The sequence below is a fragment of the Macaca fascicularis genome, chromosome 9, assembly GCF_037993035.2.
Source record: "Macaca fascicularis isolate 582-1 chromosome 9, T2T-MFA8v1.1".
Taxonomy (NCBI): domain Eukaryota; kingdom Metazoa; phylum Chordata; class Mammalia; order Primates; family Cercopithecidae; genus Macaca; species Macaca fascicularis.
The window spans coordinates 62,293,971-62,318,663 of NC_088383.1; the positions used below are offsets into that span (position 1 = coordinate 62,293,971).

Sequence of the window (24,693 nt, forward strand, 5' to 3'; positions counted from 1 at the left end):
TCAAGTTCACACATAACAATATTTACCTTAAATGTAAATGGACTAAATGGTCCAATTAAAAGACACAGACTGGCAAATTAGATAAAGAGTCAAGACCCATCAGTTTGCTGTATTCAGGAGACCCATCTCACATGCAGAGACACACATAGGCTCAAAATAAAGGGATGGAGGAAGATCTACCAAGCAAATGGAGAACAAAAAAAAGCAGGGGTTGCAATCCTAGTCTCTGATAAAACAGACTTTAAACCATCAAAGATCAAAAGAGACAAAGAAGGCCATTATATAATGGTAAAGGGATCAATTCAACAGGAAGAGCTAACTATCCTAAATATATATGCACCCAACATAGGAGCACCCAGATTCATAAAGCAAGTCCTTAGAGACTTACAAAGAGACTTAGACTCCCATACAATAATAATGGGAGACTTTAACACCCCACTGTCAGCATTAGACATATCAACGAGACAGAAAGCTAACAAGGATATCCAGGAATTGAATTCAACTCTGCACCAAGCAGACCTAATAGACATCTACAGAACTCTCCACCCCATCAACAGAATATACTTTCTTCCCAGCACCACATCGCACTTATTCCAAAGTTGACCACATAACTGGAAGTAAAGCACTCCTCAGCAAATGTACAAGAACAGAAAGTATAACAAACTGTCTCTCAGACCACAGTGCAATCAAACTAGAACTCAGGACTAAGAAACTCACTCAAAACCACTCAATTACATGGAAACTGAACAACCTGCTCCTGAATGACTACTGGGTACATAACGAAATGAAGGCAGAAATAAAGATGTCCTTTGAAACCAATGAGAACAAAGATACAACATACCAGAATCTCTGGGACACATTTAAAGCAGTGTGTAGAGGGAAATTTATAGCATTAAATGCCCAGACGAGAAAGCTGGAAAGATCTAAAATTGACACCCTAACATCACAATTAAAAGAACTAGAGAAGCAAGAGCAAACACATTCAAAAGCTAGCAGAAGGCATGAAACAACTAAGATCAGAGCAGAACTAAAGGAGATAGAGACACAAAAAACCCTCCAAAAAATCAATGACTCCAGGAGTTGGTTTTCTGAAAAGATCAACAAAATTGATAGACTGCTAGCAAGACTAATAAAGAAGAAAACAGAGAAGAATCAAATAGACGCAATAAAAAACGATAAAGGGGATATCACCAACGACCCCACAGAAATACAAACTACCATCAGAGAATACTATAAACACCTCTACGCAAATAAACTAGAAAATCCAGAAGAAATGGATAATTTCCTGGACACTTACACTCTCCCAAGACTAAACCAGGAAGAAGCTGAATCCCTGAATAGACCAATAGCAGGCTCTGAAATTGAGGCAATAATTAATAGCCTACCAACCAAAAAAAGTCCAGGACCAGATGGATTCACAGCTGAATTCTACCAGAGGTACAAGGAGGAGCTCGTACCATTCCTTCTGAAACTATTCCAATCAATAGAAAAAGAGGGAATCCTCCCTAACTCATTTTATGAGGCCAATGTCATCCTGATACCAAAGCCTGGCAGAGACACAACAAAAAAAGAGAATTTTAGACCAATATCCCTGATGAACATCGATGCAAAAATCCTCAATAAAATACTGGCAAACCTAATCCAGCAGCCCATCAAAAAGCTTATCCACCATGATCAAGTGGGCTTCATCCCTGGGATGCAAGGTTGGTTCAACATACGCAAATCAATAAACGTAATCCAGCATATAAACAGAACCAAAGACAAAAACCACACGATTATCTCAATAGATGCAGAAAAGGCCTTTGACAAAATTCAACAGCCCTTCATGCTAAAAACTCTCAATAAACTAGGTATTGATGGAACGTATCTCAAAATCATAAGAGCTATTTATGACAAACCCACAGCCAATATCATACTGAATGGGCAAAAACTGGAAGCATTCCCTTTGAAAACTGGCACAAGACAGGGATGCCCTCTCTCACCACTCCTATTCAACATAGTGTTGGAAGTTCTGGCTAGGGCAATCAGGCAAGAGAAAGAAATCAAGGGTATTCAGTTAGGAAAAGAAGAAGTCAAATTGTCCCTGTTTGCAGATGACATGATTGTATATTTAGAAAACTAAATCATCTCAGCCCAAAATCTCATTAAGCTGATAAGAAACTTCAGCAAAGTCTCAGGATACAAAATTAATGTGCAAAAATCACAAGCATTCTTATACACCAGTAACAGACAAACAGAGAGCCAAATCATGAATGAACTTCCATTCACAATTGCTTCAAAGAGAATAAACTACCTAGGAATCCAACTTAGAAGGGATGTAAAGGACCTCTTCAAGGAGAACTACAAACCATTGCTCAGTGAAATAAAAGAGGACACAAACAAATGGAAGAACATGCCATGCTCATGGATAGGAAGAATCAGTATCATGAAAATGGCCATACTGCCCAAGGTAATTTATAGATTCAATGCCATCCCCATCAAGCTACCAATGAGTTTCTTCACAGAATTGGAAAAAACTGCTTCAAAGTTCATATGGAACCAAAAAAGACCCCACATTGCCAAGACAATCCTAAGTCAAAAGAACAAAGCTGGAGGCATCACGCTACCCGACTTCAAACTATACTACAAGGCTACAGTAACCAAAACAGCATGGTACTGGCACCAAAACAGAGATATAGACCAATGGAACAGAACAGAGTCCTCAGAAATAATACCACACAACTACAGCCATCTTATCTTTGACAAACCTCAGAAAAATAAGAAATGGGGAAAGGATTCCCTATTTAATAAATGGTGCTGGGAAAATTGGCTAGCCATAAGTAGAAAGCTGAAACTGGATCCTTTCCTTACTCCTTATATGAAAATTAATTCAAGATGGATTAGAGACTTAAATGTTAGACCTAATACCATAAAAACCCTAGAAGAAAACCTAGGTAATACCATTCAGGTATAGGCATGGGCAAGGACTTCATGTCTGAAACACCAAAAGCAACGGTAACAAAAGCTGAAATTGACAAATAGGATCTAATTAAAGAGCTTCTGCACAGCAAAAGAAACTACCATCAGAGTGAACAGGCAACCTACAGAATGGGAGAACATTTTTGCAATCTACTCATCTGACAAAGGGCTAATATCCAGAACCTACAAATAACTCAAACAAATTTACAAGAAAAAAACAAAAAACCCCATCAAAAAGTGGGCAAAGGATATGAACAGACATTTCTCAAAAGAAGACATGCACACAGCCAACAGACACATGAAAAAATGCTCATCATCACTGGCCATCACAGAAATGCAAATCAAAACCACAATGAGATACCATCTCATGCCGGTTAGAATGGCAATCATTAAAAAGTCAGGAAACAACAGGTGCTGGAGAGGATGTTGAGAAATAGGAACACTTTTACACTGTTGGTGGGATTGTAAACTAGTTCAACCATTATGGAAAACAGTATGGCGATTCCTCAAGGATCTAGAACTAGAAGTACCATATGACCCAGCCATCCCATTACTGGGTATATACCCAAAGGATTATAAATCATGCTGCTATAAAGACACATGCACACGTATGTTTATTGCGGCACTATTCACAATAGCAAAGACTTGGAATCAACCCAAATGTCCATCAGTGACAGACTGGATTAAGAAAATGTGGTACATATACACCATGGAATACTATGCAGCCATAAAAAAGGATGAGTTTGTGTCCTTTGTAGGGACATGGATGCAGCTGGAAACCATCATTCTCAGCAAACTATCGCAAGAACAGAAAACCAAATACCGCATGTTCTCACTCATAGGTGGGAACTGAACAATAAACAATGAGATCACCTGGACTTGAGAAGGGGAACATCACACACCAGGGCCTATTATGGGGAGGGGGTAGCGGGGAGAGGGAAGGTATTGCATTGGAAGTTATACCTGATGTAAACGACGAGTTGACGGGTGCTGACGAGTTGATGGGTGCAGCACACCAACATGGCACAAGTATACATATGTAACAAACCTGCACGTTGTGCACATGTACCCTAGAACTTAAAGTATAATAATAAAAATAAATAAATAAATAAATTTTAAAAAAATAAGAAAAGTAGAAGGAAGCAAATAAAGATATAAACCAAAATCAATAAAAACAGAAAATAAGCACAATATGGAAAAATCAGCAAAGCCCAAATTTGGTTCTTGGAAATGAAGAAAAAGAAAGGAAACACCAATTACCAGTATCAGGAATGAAAAGCAGACGTCCTTATAAGACCCTAAAGATGTTTTAAAAAGGATAATCCTAGTCAACTTTCACCAACAAATGACAAGTTTAGATGAAATGGACAAATTTTCAAAAACCAACATACAAATTTTAATATGCCAGTATCTAAAAATTAAAACTGTTACTAAAAACTTTCTCATAAAGAAAACTCCAGTTCCAGAAGGCTGAATTCTTGCAAATTCTTTTACATACCTAAGGAATAAGCACATTAGTTGTACACAAATTCTTTCAAAGGACAGAAAAATAAGAAAACACTTCTCAACTCATTATAAAGTCAGCATGATCTTGATCCAAAACATGGCAACATCATCAGAAAGAAAAACAAGAAAATTACAGAGCAGAACAATCTTACTCATGAACATACATGTAAAAACATAGACTATTAGCAGAGCTGGGTATGGTGGCATGCACCTGTAGTCCCAGCTACTTGGGAGACTGTGGGGGGAGGATTACTTCAGCCCAGGAGTTCAAGGCCAGCCTGGACAATATAGCAAGACCCCATCTCTTTTCTAAAAATTAATTTTTAGGCCAGGCGCAGTGGCTCATGCCAGTAATCCCACTATTTTGGGAGGCTGAGGCAGGCAGATCGCCTGAGGTCAGGAGTTCGAGACCAGCCTGGCCAACATGGTGAAACCCTGACTCTACTAAAAATACAAAATTTAGCCAGGCATGGTGGCAGGCACCTGTAATCTCAGCTACTTGGGAGGCTGAGGCAGAAGAAACGCTTGAACCTGGGAGGCAGAGGCTGCAGTGAGCCAAGATCACACCATTGCACTCCAGCCTGGGTGATAAGAGTGAGACTTCACCTCAAAAAAAAAAAAAAAAAAAAATTAATTAATTTTTAAAAATAATTTTAAAATTTAAAAATTAGAAAATCTAGTTTAACTACATTTGAAAAGATAATACATCATGACCAAGTGAATGTATTCTAAGAATGGAAAGGTAGTTTACTATTTGAAAATCAAGCCATGCAATCTAGCACACTAACACAAAAAAAATTTCATTATCTCAACAGATGTAGAGAAAGCATTTGGTAAAACTTAATATTCATTCGCAACAAAAATTCAGCAAACAAAATAAAAGACAGTTTCCATATTCTGATTAAACTCCCTCTCAGCTCCCAAAAACTTTAATGGTGAACTATTAAGGCTTTCTCTCTGAAATTCTATCACCATTTCAATTCAACATTATGTTGGTGGTCCTAACTCGTGTAATAGGGCAAGCGCTGGGATGGTGAGACAACTTTGCAAATGGTATGATTATATAGTGTATATACCAGTTCCAAAACCATCCACAGGCAAATTACTGTAACTAGTAGATGAATTTACAAGGTTATTAGAAAAGTCAACAAACAAAAATCAGGTGTATTTGTATATATAACAAAAACTCATAAAATTATAAAAATGGTACCACTTACAGTGTCAAAATCAAATATGTGTAACATTTTGCAGAAAAGTACAAAACATTAGCAAGAAGTATTTCTAAAGTATGAAATTAATGGAGGACTATATCTCCATCATAAATATGTCAATTCTCTCCAAACTCATCTATAAATTCAATGCAATCCCATTCAAAATCCCTGCAGGTCCTTTCTGGAAACTGACAAGCTCAATCTAATATTTAATTGGAAATACAAAAGACTAAGAAGAGCTATGGAAATCTTGGGAAAAAACAAAGCTGGAAGACTTACCCTACCAGGCAGCAAAATTTATTTTAAAGCTACAAAAATGAAAATAACATATAACTGACAAAATAAACAGAAATATTTGTCTATGCAATATTTATATATGCAGTCATTCATTTATGACAAAGATGACCCTGAAATACAGTGGGGGAAAGATGATTTTAAGATACATCACATATGTATAATCATCCATACACATACATCCATATTACCAAAATTCTCCGGTCTGTCTGCAGAAAAATTGTGCATTTTACTGTATGTAATTTAGATCTCTGCATAATACTGGTAGCGTTTAAACAAATAAATAACCAGGATTCTAGACTGGTGTTATGAAAAGCAATCAGTCTACAAACTATTTGTTGGGATCCCTGACATGAATAGCAGATTGCACCAGAATGTATATGAACACACTGTTTCTTTCAAAAAGGAAGACTTACTAGAAAAACAATCTCAGCAGAAATGAACAGTGGGTGGAATTAAACTGTGTTAGAAGTGACACAGTTGATGTATATTCTAGTGAAAGCTCCTTATCTTGACCTGGACTGGAAGAAGCAGTGTTGCAGAGACCAAGAAAAGCGAGAATAAGCTAAAGGTCTTTGGGGGTTAAGTAAGAGATACTACTTTGAACCACTTTAGGGGGAAAAAAAAAAAAGAAACAAACAAAAAAAAAGCAAGACAATTTAAATAAAAATAGTAAGATGGCAGAGTAAATAAAGTCCAACTATAACAATAAACGCAAACATAAAAGGATTAAACTCACTAGTCAAAAGAAAAAGACAAACTGAAAATTTTAAAATAATAAACTATTTGCTATATATAAAAAAGACTGATAGTAAAAGAAGGGAAAATACACAAATAAAACTGGTAAGATATATTAATATTTGGAAAAAAAGAAGTCTAAAAACAAAAAGCATAATTAGAGATACAGAAGATCACTAAGTAATGATGGAAAGTCCAATTCACCAAAAAAAAAAAAAAAAAAAACACATTTTGAACAGGTACATGCCTAAAATTTATACAAAACAAAAAATTCACATAACTTCAGAGCAAAAATGGTAAATCCAACATCACTGTAGAAGAACTCAACACACTGTTCTCAACTTTTGCCATCAATTTTCTATCCTTTCTCAGACTTTATCTTCTCCTTAGATCAGAAGAGAAAGACAGAAACACCATCTTGTTCCAAAGCACAGAATGAATGTTTTTGTTGCTTCCCATACCATATACAGAAACCTACTGAACAAGGAGGAAACTCAGGGATCTTAAGGACTAACAGTCAATCCAGATGCAGTCTGCAATATTTTAGAGAAAGCTATTTTGGGATTAGTTACAGGAACAATGAACTGAAGATGGTTAGCCTCTAAAAACTGTCAGGTACTAAGTGGTTTATTGCTGCCATCTGCTGGACACCATGTTCATTTGCACGTCAATCATATTTGCCTTAAAACGCCTAGTAAGATAGCATGTAAGGTCTTAAACTGTTATCTTTTCTGAGCCTCCTTTATCTAATGAAGTGAAGACACTGTCTCTAAATTAAATGTTTGCATGCAAGGTGTTGATAGACGTTAAAAAAATGTTTGTGCAATTTAAGCCTCTGGTAACAACGGCTTAAGTAAAAGGTTTACAGGAGTATAGAAAATTACACTGCCTGAAATCCACTTGGAATTTAATATATCCACAAAGACTACCAATTTTCCCATACAACTACTGGAAAATAATATTTTATATACTGAATAACTGCAATGAGTCACTTCAAACATACCAGTTACAGTTTACCCATACAGTATATTATCCACATTACTTGCCATGTTTCTTAAAATTTACACATATAAATTCATGGCAGGTCTTCTAACACTTGCTCATACCTGGTTCCCTTGCCTTCCAGGCACACACGAAGATTACACTTCCCAACCCTTTAGTACTTAGGTGGGACCACATGATTAGTTCTGGTCAACAGATCATGAATGGAAGTGCCAAGTGTTGCCTGCAGGCCAATGCAAGTAATAATATGTGTGAGACACTCTGGCACTCTCTTCCTCTGCCATAGTGACAAGAAGGGACCTCAAAAGATGGTCAAGCCCCAAAATCAAAGCAGTTTAGATCACTAAAGACAGCTGCCCTAGAGAGCTGTCCAGACCCACAACAGACTTCCTAAGAGTAAAAAAATATACTGGTATTATCCCATTCAGAGCTGGCACTTCAATGTTACCTCAGTATAGCATAGACCAAGGTTTCTCAACAGCAGCACTACTGCCATCTTAGGCTAGATAATTCATTGTGGTCTCTGTCTTGTGCACTGTGGGATGTTAAACAACATCCCTGGCATCTACCCACTAGATGCCAAGAAGCACTCATCAATATGACAAACAAAACCACCTCCAGTCATTGACCTCCTCCCCCCATCTTTGAGAACCACTGGCATAGATTAACCTACTAATATGCACATATGTATGATGAATATGTATGTACACATGTTGAGTATATTTACGTCAAATGTCATACATTCTCCATGCTTTATTTCACATTAGAGTCAGATATTTTATAGGCTCTTAACAAATATGAATTCCCATTTCTCAAAGCAGTAAAGTTAATTCATAAATGTTTTAAAAAATCAATCATATCACAAGTCTCTCTATAGTAGGGTAAACAAAATATTCCAAGAGTATATAAATCCATACATACTATGCTGTTCATTTCAGAGGACTCATAGCTCCCAACCGGATGGACATTTCCAATGGGTTCCAAGCCTTCTTCATCCCACATGTATGTTCCATCAGAGCTATCAGATGGAGATAGTTCAAACGAAGAACCAGCTCTGTAGTCTGTATCTGGTGAAACCAAATTATTCCCAGAAGTATGTTTTGTACATTCACTCCTGTCTTCAAGAGAAAAAAGGTTATTGAGTCACAAAAATATAATTGTTTCTCATGTCCTAAAAATATAACTGCTAATAATCTGGAATGTCATAGCCAAAAAGCTGGCTCAAAAAAAGCACTCATAACTGCAGCACTTTCTATATCCTAAGCAGTAAAACATCAAGAGGCAAAATCTTTAAAATAACCTACTGAAATATTTTCTAATAGATTAAAAGAAAATTCATTTAGTCATCTTTCACTTCTGTAATATTTCCAAAAATGTAAATAAACCTTCATATTCCTATAATATTTCCCAAGATACTTAAACACTGGCCAGGAAACTCCTTTTCCTCTGTGTATACTATTTAACTTCAGAGATTAAATAATGTAGGGTACTCATAATTGCCTCCCTAAAAGGAAATAAACTTGTTCCGGTAGTCTCTTTTAGAAGACCTATAGATAATCAAGGGTTTGTACATGCATCTCTATGCATGCTCTAGTCCCCTCATTATACCACATGTCTATGTCTAATCCCTTTAGTTGTTCTTTATTCAGGTATATGGGTGTACAAATACCAAATACATTTTCTCCAGCATTTAGTAACAGGATAATCAAACATAAGAGGAAATGTTTACCAGGTATTATTTCACTTTCTTCAGTTTAATAAATAAATAAACCTCTCTCAGGAAGCGCATCTACAAAAATTGCTAAACAAGAAAAATTTCCTAAGATAAAAAAATCCATCAGATTAGACATAACCTATATTATCTAATTTCCCCTTTGGTACAGCTTTACTCTTAACAAATAGCAATGAAATGCTACCCTAAGAGAAGAGATGGTTTGTTTAATGGCATACCACGCTGGTTGAGGTAAGTAGGGGAAAAGTCATTTAGAAGCACTGTCTATACTAAGCAGGAATAGGCTGTGTATAATAGCCAAAGAACAACAAATGTTATAATTAATAACAACAAATGTTACTAATATTGTCTTGGATAGGGTGAAAAATGGGGTATGGAAGTCACAGGAAAATAAATGTTGCCCCACCCCAATTTTGTCTAGATCCATCCCTCCGTGAAACTGATAATATCTTGAAATCTATCTGAAGATAATCCTAAATATAAGTTCAGTTATATTACCTAAAAGAAAGCAAAAAAACTTAAGGTTAGTAATATTTACCAGAGACACTTATATCTATCCATTCATCAGTTTTACTGAAGACTTTTTCATTTTCCTTGGGGGAATCAAATATATCCTGTGGTGGCACATTTTCATGTTTTTCTTCTTTGAGACACATTTCCTCTGGAGTTATTCTAGTTCTATTGGAGTCTTCTATATCTATAAAATCATCACTAAAGTCTTCACTTAAATCATTCTTATCAGAAGATGACAAAGACGACAAGGAAATGTCATCCACATCATCACTCAGGTATCTAATTTTAGCATCATGTTTCACAGTCTGGTTGTTTTTTGTTCTATAACTTTCATTTTCAATCAGTTCTTGGTCCTTATTAGTAGCTCTGTCCTTAGCCAAAACTGTAGCATCTTCCTCTACACATGTCTCAGCAGGTGAGTTTTTATTTCCATCAACTGTGATAGTCCCAGAAAATGGAGATCGGCTAGATTTCAGTAGAGAGGGATGAACCATTCTATAACCTAAAGTAGAAGTTACACCGGGGCCATTTGGTAAAGCCAACTTCTTTCCACCAGCAGCATAAGGCCTATTAAATCCATACCCCAAATGTTCATTCCCATTGAGTACTTCAGACTGCCGGGAATTTCTTGTTAGCATACTTGACCGTAGAGGCACTCTAATGGATAGCTGTTGATTCTGATAAGGCTTTGTAAGATCCACAGCTCTATTAAAGGAATGTGATCTGGTTATAGATGAAGGTGGAAGGAATGAATTCTGAATGGAATGTGAAAAACTCTGTGATCTTACCATTTTTTCAGAATTAACAGATTTACTACTGTCTGGGGATTGAGCTAAGCTTTCTCCAGAACTGCTTCTGGTGGCACAGGAGTTTGCTCTAGGCCTTTGCATGCTACCAGCCGACCGGTTTCCATAAAATCCATTCAACTGTGATTTTGGAGTATTGACCGAAGAATATGAAGTCCTTCCTAATAATGTGCCTTTGGTGAATTTACCCAAATTTGATGGTCCAGAAAAAGACTTTTGGTTTAACTCCTCTGTAGATGACACAAACATAGTGGATGGCTTTGCTAACTTTGATGTGAATAAAGAAACACTTTTCAAACCTCCCTTCATCCCATTTTTATCAAATATTCCTTGAGTAGGAACATGTTTTCCAGGATCAATTATTTTATCATGTGAATTTTGAGTATTGTTAGGCTCTCCAGCACCTTGTGCACAAGGTTGATATTTATTTGCTTTTCTCCAATTAAATGAATGAGATGATGGACAATCAGAGCCATTATTTTTGATGTAACTTTTGACATTACTATTCTTGGAAGTTCCTAATAAATTAACAGGTGTCCCATTTGGCATCGGCTGCAATGTACTTCTTACAGATTTTGTTCCATACTTTGGCAACTTGGAACCCAAAAACGTCTTGATTTGTGTTTTTTCTTCCATGAGCTATAAGGTGCATTTGTTCTTAAAAGCTGACAGAATCTGTGAAGAGAAAAAGGCAGCACATTAAACATTCCTAAATAAGGATAATTACATGAATTATTACATAATATGATACTTACACTTTTATATGCAGAAAAGCCCAAAAGTTACTCATGATTCCTACAGAACTCCTGGCAAATACTGAATGCACTAATTAAATTAATAACTTTATGTTGGAAGAAAATAAAGAACATTTTTATAAACTTTTATAAACATATGCTATGAATGACAGCAAAATCCAGAAATAATAAAATTAAACTACCAAATTTGACTATGTAAAAAATAATACTTTCAGAGTACTTCTTCCCATTTTCCAATTCAAATAATTTTTTCGTTTTGGGTAAAAGTCTCTCCTTTAAAAATAAGAACATACGGAAAGCCACAGCCAGTGCACTCAGGCAAGAGAATGAAATAAAGGGCATTCAGAATGGAAAAGAAGAAGTCAAACTATCTCCGTTTGCCAATGATATGATTATATATCTAGAAAATTCTACGAACTCCTCCAAAAGATTCCTAGATTTGATAAATCCAGTAAAGTATAGGTTGCAAAATCAAAGTACACAAATCAGTAGCACACCAACAATGACTAAGCTGAGAATCAAGAACTCAATCCCTTTGACCATAGCTGCAAAAAAATAAAATAAAATACCTAGGAGTACACTTAACCAAGGAAGTAAAAGATCTCTACAAGGAGAAGTGTAAAACACTTCAGAAAGAAATCACAGACAATGCAAACGAATGGAAATACATCCCACACTCATGCATTAGAGGAATCCATATCATGAAAATGACCATGCTGCCCAAAGCAGTCCACAGATTCAATGCAATTTGTATCAAAATACCAACATCATTTTTCACAGAATTAGACAAAACAATCCTAAAATTCATATGGAACCAAAAAGCAATCTTAAACAAAAAACCAAATCTGGAGGCATCACATTACTCACCTTCGAATTATACTACAAGGCTACTATAGTAACAAAAACAGCATGGTACTAGTATAAAAGTACATTCACAGAGCAAAGGAACAGAGTAGAGAACCCAGAAATAAAGCCAAATACAATCAACTGACCTTTGACAAAGCATACATAATGAAAATTGGGAAAAGAACACCTTATTCAATAAATGTTGCCAGGAAAACTGGATAGCCACATGTAGAAGAATGAAATTGGATCCCTATCTCTTACCATATACAAAAATCAACCCAAGACGGATTTAAGACTTAAATCTAAGGCATGAAACCATAAAAATGCTAGAAGAAAACCTAGGAAAAACTCTTATGGATATCGGTCTAGGCAAAGAATTTATGACTAAGACACCAAAAGCAAATGCAACAAAAAAAATAAATGGGACCTAATTAACTAAAAAGCTTCTGCTCAGCAAAAAATAAACAGAGTAAACAGCCCACAGAATAGGAGAAAATATTTGCAAACTATTCATCTAACAAAAGATTAATATCCAGAATCTATAAGGAACTCCAACTAATCTGCAAGGAAAAAAATAATCCCATCAAAAAGTGGACAAATGACATCAATAAACATTTTTCCAAAAGAAGGTATACAATGACCAAGAAACATGAAAAAAATGCTTAACATCACTAATCATCAGGGACATGCAAATTAAAATCACAATGAGGTATCACTTTATCCCAGCCAGAATGGCTATTAAAAAGCCAAAAAACAATAGATATTGGCATAGATGTGACGAAAAGGGAACATTTAGGTACTGCTGGTGGCAATGTAAATTAATTATCACCTCTATGGGAAACAGTATGGAGATTTCTCAAAGAACTAAATCTACCATTTGATCCAGCAATCTCACCACTGGGTATCTACCCAAAGGAAAACTGTATAAAAATTAAAAAAAAAAAAAAATTTTAAACCTGCATATGTATATCACAGAAAAATTCACAATTGCCAGATGTGGAACCAAACTAAGTACCCACCAACCGATGAGTGAATTAAGAAAATACACCATGGAATACTACTCAGCCATAAAAAAGAATGAAATAATATCTTCTGAAGCAATGTGGATAGAGATAGAGGCCATTATTCTGAAGTAATTCAGGAATGAAAAACCAAATACCATATGTTCTTACTTATAATTGGGAACTAAGTTATGGGTATGCAAAGGCATACAGAGAGGTAGAATGGACACTGGAAACTCAGAAGGGGGGATGATGTGAGAGATTTTTTAAAACTACACAATGTAGTAGGGTGCTACACACTATTCGGGTGGCATGTGCACTAAAATCTCAGACTTCACCACTACACAATTCACTCATGCAGCCAAAAATCACCTGTTCCCTTAAAGCCCGTGAAATAAAAGGTAATTAAAGAATATATTTTTTAAAAAATACATGATTTTATAAAAGCTAGAAGACATTTGAAAAACCTTAATTACTAAAGCCATGAGACGTATGTAGGTGAAGAATATAATGGCATCAAACAATTCTTTTGGTATTAAGGGTTGAGTAATAAGCTGTCATTTTAGACAACTATCTCCAAAGAATTTCCATCTGGTAACATAAATACAAATGACAGTGCCAGGGTGAGAAGTGTAAAGATTTAATAAAGTTGATTTGTCCATTAATCTCAATTTTACACAATTTTTATTTTATTTTATTTTATTGAGACAGGATCTTGCTCTGTCACCCAGGCTGGAGCGCAGTGGCACGATCATGGCTCACTGCAGCCTCCCCCTCCCTGGCTCAAGTGATCCTTCCACCTTAGCCTCTCAGGTAGCTGGGACTAAAGGCACACAGCATTACACACAGCTAATTTTTTTAAAAAATTTTTTGTAGAGACAGAGTTTCGCTATATTCCCTAGGCTGGTCTCGAACTCCTACCCTCAAGTGCTCCTCTTGCCTTGGCCTCAAGTGATCCTCCCACCTTGGCCTCCCAAAGTGCTGGGATCAGAGGCATAAGCCACCGTGCAAAGCTTGTATTTATTTTAAATATAACACAAAACTACAAAAATGAAAAGGTTCAATACACACAAAAGAGCATAAAACTAGAAACCACTAATGTCTTCTATGAGTAACTTTTTAATGAATCATGATATATCATGTGATGAGATTATAAAGATGAGCCAGACATATTAAAATGTTTGTTCTAATATTAACAAATATATGGTCACAATATGTTCACTGTAATTATATAAGAATTCTGTAAAAACGCTAACAAGCGAAAATGCAACTTTAAAAATGCCTTAGGGATACTGATTTTTTAATATAGTGTATGACACTGTATTTTTTTTTTTAAGAGACATGGTCTTGCTCTGTCACCCAGCTAGAGTGCAGTGGTGCAATCACAGATCACTGCAGCCTCAAACTCCTGGGCTCAAGCGATCTTCCTACCTCAGCCTTCCAAGCAGCTAGGACTGACTATAGGTGCACACCACCATGGCCAGCTAATTTATTTTTACTTTTTATAGAGGTGGAGGCCTTGCTATATTGCCCAGGCTGGTCTGGGATTCCTGGGCTCAAGCAATCTTCCCACCTTGGCTTCTCAAAGTGTTGAGATTACAGGCATAAGCCACTGCACCCAGCTAAATTTTTAAAATTTTTGTTGTAATTGTTGTTGAGATGGAGTCTCTCTCTGTCACCCAGGCTGGAATGCAATGGCATGATCTCGGCTCACTGCAACGTCTACCTAATGGGTTCAAGCAATTCTCCTGCTTCAGCCTCCTGAGTAGCTGGGATTATAGATGCCCGCCATCATGCCAGACTAATTTTTTCTATTTTTTAGTAGAGACAGGATTTCACCATGTTGGCCAGGCTGATCTCAAACTCTTGACCTCAGGTGATCCACTCATCTCGGCCTCCCAGAATGCTGGGATTACAGGCACGAGCCACCGCACCAGACCAATTTTTTTTAATTTTTAAAACAACTGATTCCAAGTCAACCCTGGCCTAAGAAGTAGAGTTCCTATCACACATGTTATTAATTATGTCAAAAGTAAATATTTAGAAAATCACACAAATGTCCAAGTATAGAGTGAAAAAAGACTAAAGAATGTCCTGTTACCAACAACTAATAAAAGATATAAATATATAAATATATATATATTTGTGTGCATGTGATTTTTCAGCGGAAAACCCACCACCAACATAGTGTAATACAAAAAGCTATTTAAACTAAGAACCTATAAACTTTAAAAAGTGGTGGACAGAAAAAAATTCTGTATGGTACAGTATGACTAGCCTGATTACTGCCTGGAAGCAGTAGTGAGAAAGAAATGTGAACTAAATAACTTGAAAAGTTTAAGAAACACCTCTAGTTTGGAAAGAAAAATTTGATTTGTCATGCCCTAGAAAAGTTTAGGAAAAATATCCTGAGCACGGAGGCTTCAAAACCTAGGCAGAGGCAGCATCAGATCTGCCAACTTCTAAGGCCCTATACTGAGTTGAGGGAAGGATCTGAAGCCCATAGAAAGGTACTATACCCTCAGCAGTATGAAATGAGACACGTATAGGACATTTAACACAATCTAAGGAGATGGGAAAGCATAGGGCCACAAAGCAAAGTACTTGACCTAGGTATCCAAATTAAGCCTGAGCAAGACAAAAAGAAATGGCCATACAATCATATAAACAGTTTCTTGTAACACAGAACAACCTAATAAGAACATGCATCTAATGAAACAAAAGCCCAAAGATGAAAAGACAAAACAGGTAAATTGAAAAAAAGGCTTCAGCGTTAAGGAAACCAATTAAGAAGAACAATGAATTTGAAAAAAAAAAAAAACAAAGCAAGAAAAAGAACCAAAGACTTAAACAAATGGCAAGGAGAAAAATCTTAAGGTAACAAGAGCATATTAAGGAGGCTGAGGTGGGTGGATAACTTGAGACCAGGAGTGCGAGACCAGCCTGGACAACATGGAGAAACCTCATCTCTACAAAAACTACAAGAATTAGCCAGCCATGGTGGTGCACACCTGTTGTCCCAGCTACTCAGGAGGCTAAAGTGGGAAGATCAACTGAGCCCACGAGGTCGAGGCTGCAGTGAGCTGTGATCAAGCCACTGCACACCAGCCTGGCTGAAAGAGTGAGACCCTGTATCAAAAAAAAAAAAAAAAAAAAAGTATTGAGGAGGAAAAAAAAGACAAAGATATCAAAAGAATGAGAAAGAAAATGTAGGACAAAGGCTAAACAGAAAGATAATTAGTATCTCTGAAGTAGAATAACTAATTAAATGGAAGATAAAAGGCAGGAGGACATAATAGAAAATATCCCTAAAATAAAGGTGAAAAAAATCTATAGAAGGAAAGAAAAAATATACCAAATCACAGATGCAAATACATATCCTAGTTAAGTTAATGAAATATCAAGGATAAAGAAATAATTCTCCAGAAATACAAGTAGAGAAAAAAGTCACCTTTAAAAATGTTTTTAAACTTGGAATATACAAAGGAAATAACTGGATATCCTTCCAAAGAAATGCTGGAGCCTCTAGGGATAATTTAATCCTATAGGAATCACATTAATTTTACCTTTAAAATTTATTCTAAATTCACCACTTCCATTCCACAATCTTAGTTCTTATGCTCATCATTTCTTCCTGTACTATTACCAAGGATTCCTACATTTATGTCAAGATTCCAACCTTACTTCTATTCAAACTGTCAGCATTTATCTTCTTAAAGCACAGACCTGGATCACGTCATTCTACTGATTAAAAACCATCTGTGAGACTAGGAACAACAAAATAAAACCCAAAACTCATTGTACAGGGAGCAAGCTACGCTATTTGGTTCTACCTTATCCTTGTTATATACTTAAGTCAAGATATGTTACTTGTCATTCCCCAAAATCCATCCTATATTTTCTATCTTCTATGCCTTTGCTAAAGACCACTTGGAAGATTCTATCCTCAAAGTTCAAAATCACCACATCCACCAACATTTCCAGTTAAAATTAATCTTACATCACTCTCTATTCTCTTCACAGCAATAATATAGCTGAGTTTGTCTTCTAATTGTGTGTATGTCTATTTGACCCACAGGAAAGTAAACCTGCTGAGAACATAAACTAAGTCTTATATACTGTACTTTGAGGTCAGCTACAGGAATACAAATTTAACAGATCCTAAACTTGTAAGTAAATGCATAATCTCTTAATGCAGATTAATTTAACAGTAAGGAAAGACTAAAAAAGAACTTTGTTTTGTGGACCTGTGATTGACTGGTAATAGCTCCCTTGGGCATTATGTTGAAAAAGATTCTGAGGCCAGGCACAGTGGCTCATGCCTGTAATCTCAACAGTTTGGGAAGCTGAGGCGAGGGGATCGCTTGAGCTCAGGAGTTGAAGACCATACTGAGCAACATAGTGAGACCTCATCTCCACTAAAAATTTAACATTAACGTTTTTAAAAAACAAAAGGATGCTGAGGTCAAATCTAGCTTCAAACCTGAAGTAGTGACATGATCAAGCAGCAATGTTTGCCAGGAGCAGAGCAAGGGACAGTGGCAGTATCCATGCCAGACAACTGTCTTCCTCATTTTTTGATAATGGTCTTTTCCACAAAACACCTACAACCACTTTTGGTACAAACATAAGAAAACTGGTATTGATATTACATATTAGGGTCATTTTGCAAATCAATAAATAATACATGTTAAAGACTAAAGAGCCTGTGAATCAGAAAGGCTTTAACATTTTCCTGCCTGTCACAAGTAGACCACAGAAAGAAAATCATACTCTTTCCCTTCTCTGTGTCTCTATTTTCCTGCCTAAGATGAGGGTAATACATGTTACCTCCCAAGAGCATCTTCAGTATTAATAACTTAGAGGCACAAGATGAGCCCAAAAGACAGACACACTGTTACTAGTGTTTGTGGTTCCACCACTTCGTGGGAGAAAAGAATAATGTTAGAACCTGAATGTGCTATTCTCTATAAAGAATACTGATTTCTAAATGTACAAATAATTGCAACACAAATGACATCAATCATCTTGAACTTTTGGTCTTAAGATAAACTAGTCTGACAGCGCCAGTATGAAGTTTACGTTATGAATATTATCATTTCATTTGTTGATGAGATACCTTCTGTCTTTAAATGTTCATGAAAATTTCGCTTATATTTGCTTATAATTTTGAAATAAAATAAAATAGACATTGTGAGTCTGCTTCATTTTGGTAGCCAAGCTGTCTTTGATGCACTTTACCTAATCTGTAATCGGTTAGGTGTCTAAAAAATCCATTCATTAACAATTTGAAAAAATATATGTTGCCTACCTCATCTAATGATATAATCTTCTCTGAGACACTTTAATGCCATCTGTGAGCTTTAATTTAATGGTGAACTAGACTAATATCTGAAACAGTGCTTGAAAATGTCAGATTTTTTTTAGTTTAAGAATAATTTTTTAAAGTATAGCACATTTACAGTATTGGTATTTCATATTTTAAAATTTTTTTTTCAGGCCAGGTGGCCTGAAAAATTAGGCTCACACCTGTAATCCCAGCACTCTGGGCAGCCAAAGCAGGCAGATCACCTGAGGTCAGGAAGCCCAGCCTGGCCAATATGGTGAAACCCTGTCTCTGCCAAAAATACAAAAATTAGCCAGGTGTGGTGGCGCACACCTGTAATCTGAGCTACTCAGGAGGCTGAGGCACAAGAATCATTTGAACCCAGGAGGCAGAGGTTGCAGTGAGCCGAGATCGCACCACTGTACTCCAGCCTGAACAAAAGAGCGAGACTCTATCTCAAGAAAAAAAAAAAAATTTCAAAAATACTTATAAATGCCTTTTTTAAAAACCATAAAACAAGTTTCTCACTTTTAAAAGGAATTCAAAACTGAATAAGGGAAAAGCAGCAGCAAATATGATTAAGCACTTACATGATACGTACCATGCTTACCACTTCATCCTTTTTGTTTAATCTTTATAACATTATAGGGTAGTAGATATCTTCCCATCTTAAATAGCTAAAACCAAGATTCAGAGAGGCTAATATACTTGTCCCAAAGTCACAAATTCATAAACTGTCAAAGAGGATTCAGGTTCAAGTTTACCTGATTCTAGGGCCAATGAAAACTGCCTTCATGACAAAGAAATGAAATACAGTCAGTGGGCCACACAATGATGTTACAGTCAGTGATTTACAACGATGGTCCCAAGAGATTATAATGGAGCTGAAAAATTCCTATAGCCTAGTGACATGGTAGCCATTGTAACATTGTAATGCAATTACTTTATTTTTTACATATTTATTGTATCCTGTTTGTACAGTGTTTATAAAGTCTATACTAGTGTGCAATGATGTCTTAGGCCTTCACATTCACTCCCCACTCACTCACCAACTCATCCAGAGCAACTTTCAGTTCTGCAAGCTCCATTCAAGTGCCCTATACAGGTATACCACCATTTTTTCTCTTTTATATAATATTTTTATTGTACCTTTTCTATGTTTAGATAACTTTAGATAAACAATTCCTTACCGTTGTGTTACAACTGCCTACAGTATTCAATACAGTAATATGCTGTACAGGTTTGTAGCCTACGAGCAAGATAGTATACCATATAGCCTTGGTGTATAGTAGGCTATACCATCTGCGTCTGTGTAAGTATACTCTCTGATGTTCGCGGAACAACAATGGCCTAAGGAGGCATTTCTCAGAACAGATCCCCTTCGTTAAGCGATGCATACCTGTATTCTAAGAAGCTTACTGACAGCAAGGGACAAGAATGAAGGAAGGGACTGAATGGCTAATGTCAGAGGAGAAGCATAAAGACGGCAAAGGACCTAGGTATTAATTACAGAAATTTAGCAGAACAGTAAGAGCTGTCACTTTTTCAAACTCCTTTCATATCCATTACCTCATCATCTGAGGAACCACCCACTCACTGTCTTTTTCTAGTTTTTCAAATAGTTTTTTAGAAGGTATAAATTGTCTGCATTTTAGGGGTTTAAACAGAATAAACTCACTACTAAGTACAAGAGCAATTAACTGAACAACAGTACTGATGACTACACACGTATAAGCAGTTACTTCTGAAATTGGCTTTCACGTTCAGACAACTAGATTAGAATTTAAAGTGATTTTTTTTAACCTTGTGTTACTCAACTACTTCTTTCATATCCCCTTTTCCCATTTTTTCCTGGCTGTCATCTGTGGCATAAGCTTACTCAAAGGCTTGATTATAGCAATTAAATAAGCGGCCAGGCATGGTGGCTCATGCCTGTAATCCAAGCACTTTGGGAGGCCGAGGCGGGAGGATCACCTGAGGTCAGGAGTTTGAGACCAGCCTGGCCAACATGGTAAAACCCCATCTCTACTAAAAATAAAAAATAAAAAAAATTTAAAAATTAGCTGGGCATGGTGGCAGGTGCCTGTAATTCTAGCTACTTGCGAGGCTGAGGCTAGAGCATCACTTGAACCCTAGAAACAGAGAGTTGCAGTGACCGGAGATTGTGCCATTGCACTTCAGCCTAGGTGACAAGAGTGAAACTCCATCTCTAAAATAAAATAAAATGCTAATAGATAAGCAAAAATGACAACTTTAGCCAAAGTAAAGGTTTAAAACAGTGCACTTCCAGATTCTTCAAGATTTTAAAGAGGACATGCCATGCTCAACACAAAGACTCTTTATTGTATCAACATGACCTTTCTGTGCTCCAGCTACAACTTCATTTTCACTCACATAAATGGAGTTCAAAGTAACTTGTAAAAGTTAGGCTCGCAAGGAATTTGTGTTTTAAGAACATTAAATAAAGTTATTACGCAGATCCAATGTGTATTACTTCCTGAAATTTAAATTTAAAAGAACAAAAATACTAACAAGTAAAGAGGAACGAGAAGTTCCCCTGGCCAAACCATAAAACTTTCTCCCTCCAAATTTTACCAGTTGGTACGGGAACACAAAACTCAAATACCTGTGGGGCATGCAAATGTCATTAATGTGCAGAAAGCTAGGAAAAGATGACACATACCAAACTACATGAATACTGACCCATATAATGCCTTTTAAAATAGTAGACAAGTATAACAATTAAGTACAGACATTTCGCAAACACTAGGTCAAATCACAAGCAAACATTTAATATTTCAGTCTATATAGGATTTGCTTGAGCAAAGTTCCCTAAATTAAATTAAATGGGCAGTAGGGACAAAGCCATAGGAGGTCCAGCATCAGGAATAAGAGTAACAGGAGTAACATTAACACGGATGGAAGACTACTAGGCCATAAATTCACTAATGGCACATACTGGGTTTGATTCACCAGAATACATTACTGAAGTCCAAGCTTGCTCAGTATACGACAAACAGTAAATACCTAAACACGAAACATTTTGTAAAGATCTACATACATTAGAATTATAGTTTCATAGAAAAATGTTAGTGAGGCCAGGCAGGAGAATCACTTGAATCCAAGAGGCAGTGGTTGTGGTGAGGTGAGATCGCACCATTGCACTCTAGCCTGGGCAACAAGAGCGAAACTCCATCTCAAAAAAAAAAAAGAAAAATGTTAGTGGTAGTTTCCACATACTAGACTACAACATAGTAATGAAGACCTAATTATTGCTATACACAACAATACAGAAAAACTAACAGGCTCCTTTAAACAAGAGAATCCAGAGACTTGAAGATAAATATAGTGTGATTCCATTTATATGAAGGTCAGATTTCCATTTTCGATGTAAAAAGCTGCAATTAATTTCACTCCTATCTAAAACCCTGGAAGAGCCAGATAAGCTTCAAAATCATAACCTTTCATAAGCCCATCAGAAAGCTGATACTGTAAGGCAACCAAGTAAACCCAATTCCAAAGGGAGACAAGCCCCTCCAAGGAGAGATGGGACATTTAACAGTTTCACTTTTGGCTGAGCATAAGAGACAGAAATGACCACCACAAAAAGGAGTAATAAGCTAACATTTTAACGTCTGCTTAACAGCCAAATGTGGACTAGCACAACAGCAGGCTCCTCCTCCTAGTACTCAAGAGAAACATATGAGAAAGCCCCCTCTTTTTTTTTTTTTTTTTTTTTTGAGACGGAGTCTCGCTCTGTCGCCCAGGCTGGAGTGCAGTGGCGCGATCTCGGCTCACTGCAAGCTCCGCCTCCCGGGTTCACGCCATTCTCCTGCCTCCGCCTCCCGAGTAGCTGGGACTACAGGCGCCCACAACCGCGCCCGGCTAATTTTTTGTATTTTTAGTAGAGATGGGGTTTCACTGTGGTCTCGATCTCCTGACCTTGTGATCCGCCCGCCTCGGCCTCCCAAAGTGCTGGGATTACAGGCGTGAGCCACCGCGCCCGGCCGAGAAAGCCCCCTCTTAATGGCACAGGCATGCAGGAGGTGATCAAAGGCTGCACTGAAACAAACACAAAGCCTCTCACTTCCCTGCCTCCTTCTGTCCTCTGAAGCAAAAGCCTTAAACTGCTGGGGAAGCCTTAAACTGCAGCAAGACTTCTCACCCAGGGGCACAGGAAAAAATCCAGTGCATCTGGGGGAAACAGAATGTGAGAAATGTTCAGTTGATCGACTTATGTGAGAGTAAGGTCAAGAGCTGATTAAACTAATTATGATAATATGCGTTAGAATACAACAGTGGTTCCACAGTGCTTGTATGTATCAGAATCACCCGGTAGACTTCATTAAAACAAGATCTCTGGACTCCACTCCCAGAGTTTCTGAATCAACATATCTAAGGTAAGGCCTTAGGAAAAAGTACTTTTTACAAGTTTCCAGGTGATGTTGATTCTGCCGACCTGGAGTTCATATGTTGAAAATCCCCGGGACAGAGATTAACTCTGCAAGAGGGGGCTAACTGAAAAGGGGTTGACTGAGATGTTGGCAACTTGATCTGGACGGTGTAAAATTCACTAAGAGTACATCATTTAAGATTTACGTATTTTGGCCGGGCACAGTGGCTCACACCTGTAATTCTCAGCACTTTGGGAAGCCGAGGCAGGCGGATCCCAAGGTCAGGAGATAGACCATCCTGGCTAACGCGGTAAAACCCCATCTCTACTCAAAATACAAAAAATTAGCCAGGTGTGGTGGCACATGCCTATAGTCCCAGCTACTCTGGAGGCTGAGGCAGGAGAATGGCATGAACCCGGGAGGCAGGGAAGCTGAGGCAGGAGAATAGCATGAACCTGGGAGGCGGAGCTTGCAGTGAGCCGAGATCGCACCACTGCACTCCAGCCTGGGTAGAAAAAAAAAAAAAAAAAAAAATTTATGTATTTTATAGTATGCAAGTTATGCTTCATTTTTTAAAACTTCTCTTAAAAAATTAAAAGCCTCAAACTACTTCTAATCCTATAAAGAGTAAAAATAAGCCTTACTGTGAAGACAACTTACTCTACAAATTGATAAAAGAATTAAGCATGTATCCTCTTCCTGTATTTCAAAGTAATCAAAAAACTGACAGAAAATCTTCTTTATAGAAGAACCACAACTAATAAATATTTTAAAAAATGATGGAATCACAAAGTAAGAAAATCTGAAACACTCCATCAAATATCAAAACACCCCTCAAGAAAGGGAGTGTGACAGCTAAAACTGAAACTATTAAAAGGTGAGTGGTAAGTAACACTAGGGGTGAATTATGCTGTTTTCTCTAAACATTATGTTTGAAAGCATCCATATGTAATTTCCATTTAAAAAAGTAAACCCCGGCTGGGCACGGTGGCTCATGCCTGTAATCCTAGCACTTTAGGTGGTCGAGACAGGTAATCACCTGAGGTCAGGAGTTCCAGACCAGCCTGGCCAACATGGTGAAACCACATCTCTACTAAAAATACAAAAATTAGCTGGGTGTGGTGGTGGGTGCCTATAATCCCAGCTACTTGGGAGGCTGAGGCAGGAGAATCACTTGAACTCGGGAGAGAGAAGTTGCAGGGAGCTGAGATTGCACCACTGCACTCCAGCCTGGACAACAGAGTGAGACTCCATCTCAGAAAATAAAATAAAATAAAATAAAATAAAAATAAAAAAGTAAACCCCAAATAAGGACGCTTTCATTAGGGAAAGAGGTATGAAATAAATTTCGGCACATTCCACATTATCCTCCTTCTCTTGGCATTCATTTTCATTTTCTCTCTCAGGAGCACCTGCATACTCCTATTCAGAGAACTCCCAAACCCTGGATCTCTACATTTAACTCCTCCTACAAAAGACAAAGGACTCTTCAATTAGCAAAAGCATAAACTTCTAACTAACCTGACCAAGGCTGATCAGCAGTATCAATAACACCTAGAAACTTCTTAAAAATAGATTTTCTAAGGTCTTACCTTAGATATAGTGTTCAGC

The 24,693-nt window shown here is 37.1% G+C and overlaps 1 protein-coding gene across 7 annotated transcripts in view; it reads right to left on the bottom strand.

Annotated features, from left to right (window-relative positions):
• Positions 1–24,693, bottom strand: part of CCSER2 (coiled-coil serine rich protein 2) — a 188,518-nt gene that overhangs the window by 134,584 nt on the left and 29,241 nt on the right. For all 7 annotated transcript variants that reach the window (XM_005565264.4, XM_005565267.4, XM_005565266.4 and 4 more), the window contains 2 exons: positions 9,980–11,435; positions 8,631–8,827 (listed from right to left, as the gene is read on the bottom strand). In XM_005565264.4, coding sequence (XP_005565321.2) covers positions 8,631–8,827; positions 9,980–11,396 — 1,614 coding nt within the window. In that variant the 5' untranslated portion in view covers positions 11,397–11,435. The remainder of the gene's footprint in view (positions 1–8,630; positions 8,828–9,979; positions 11,436–24,693) is intronic.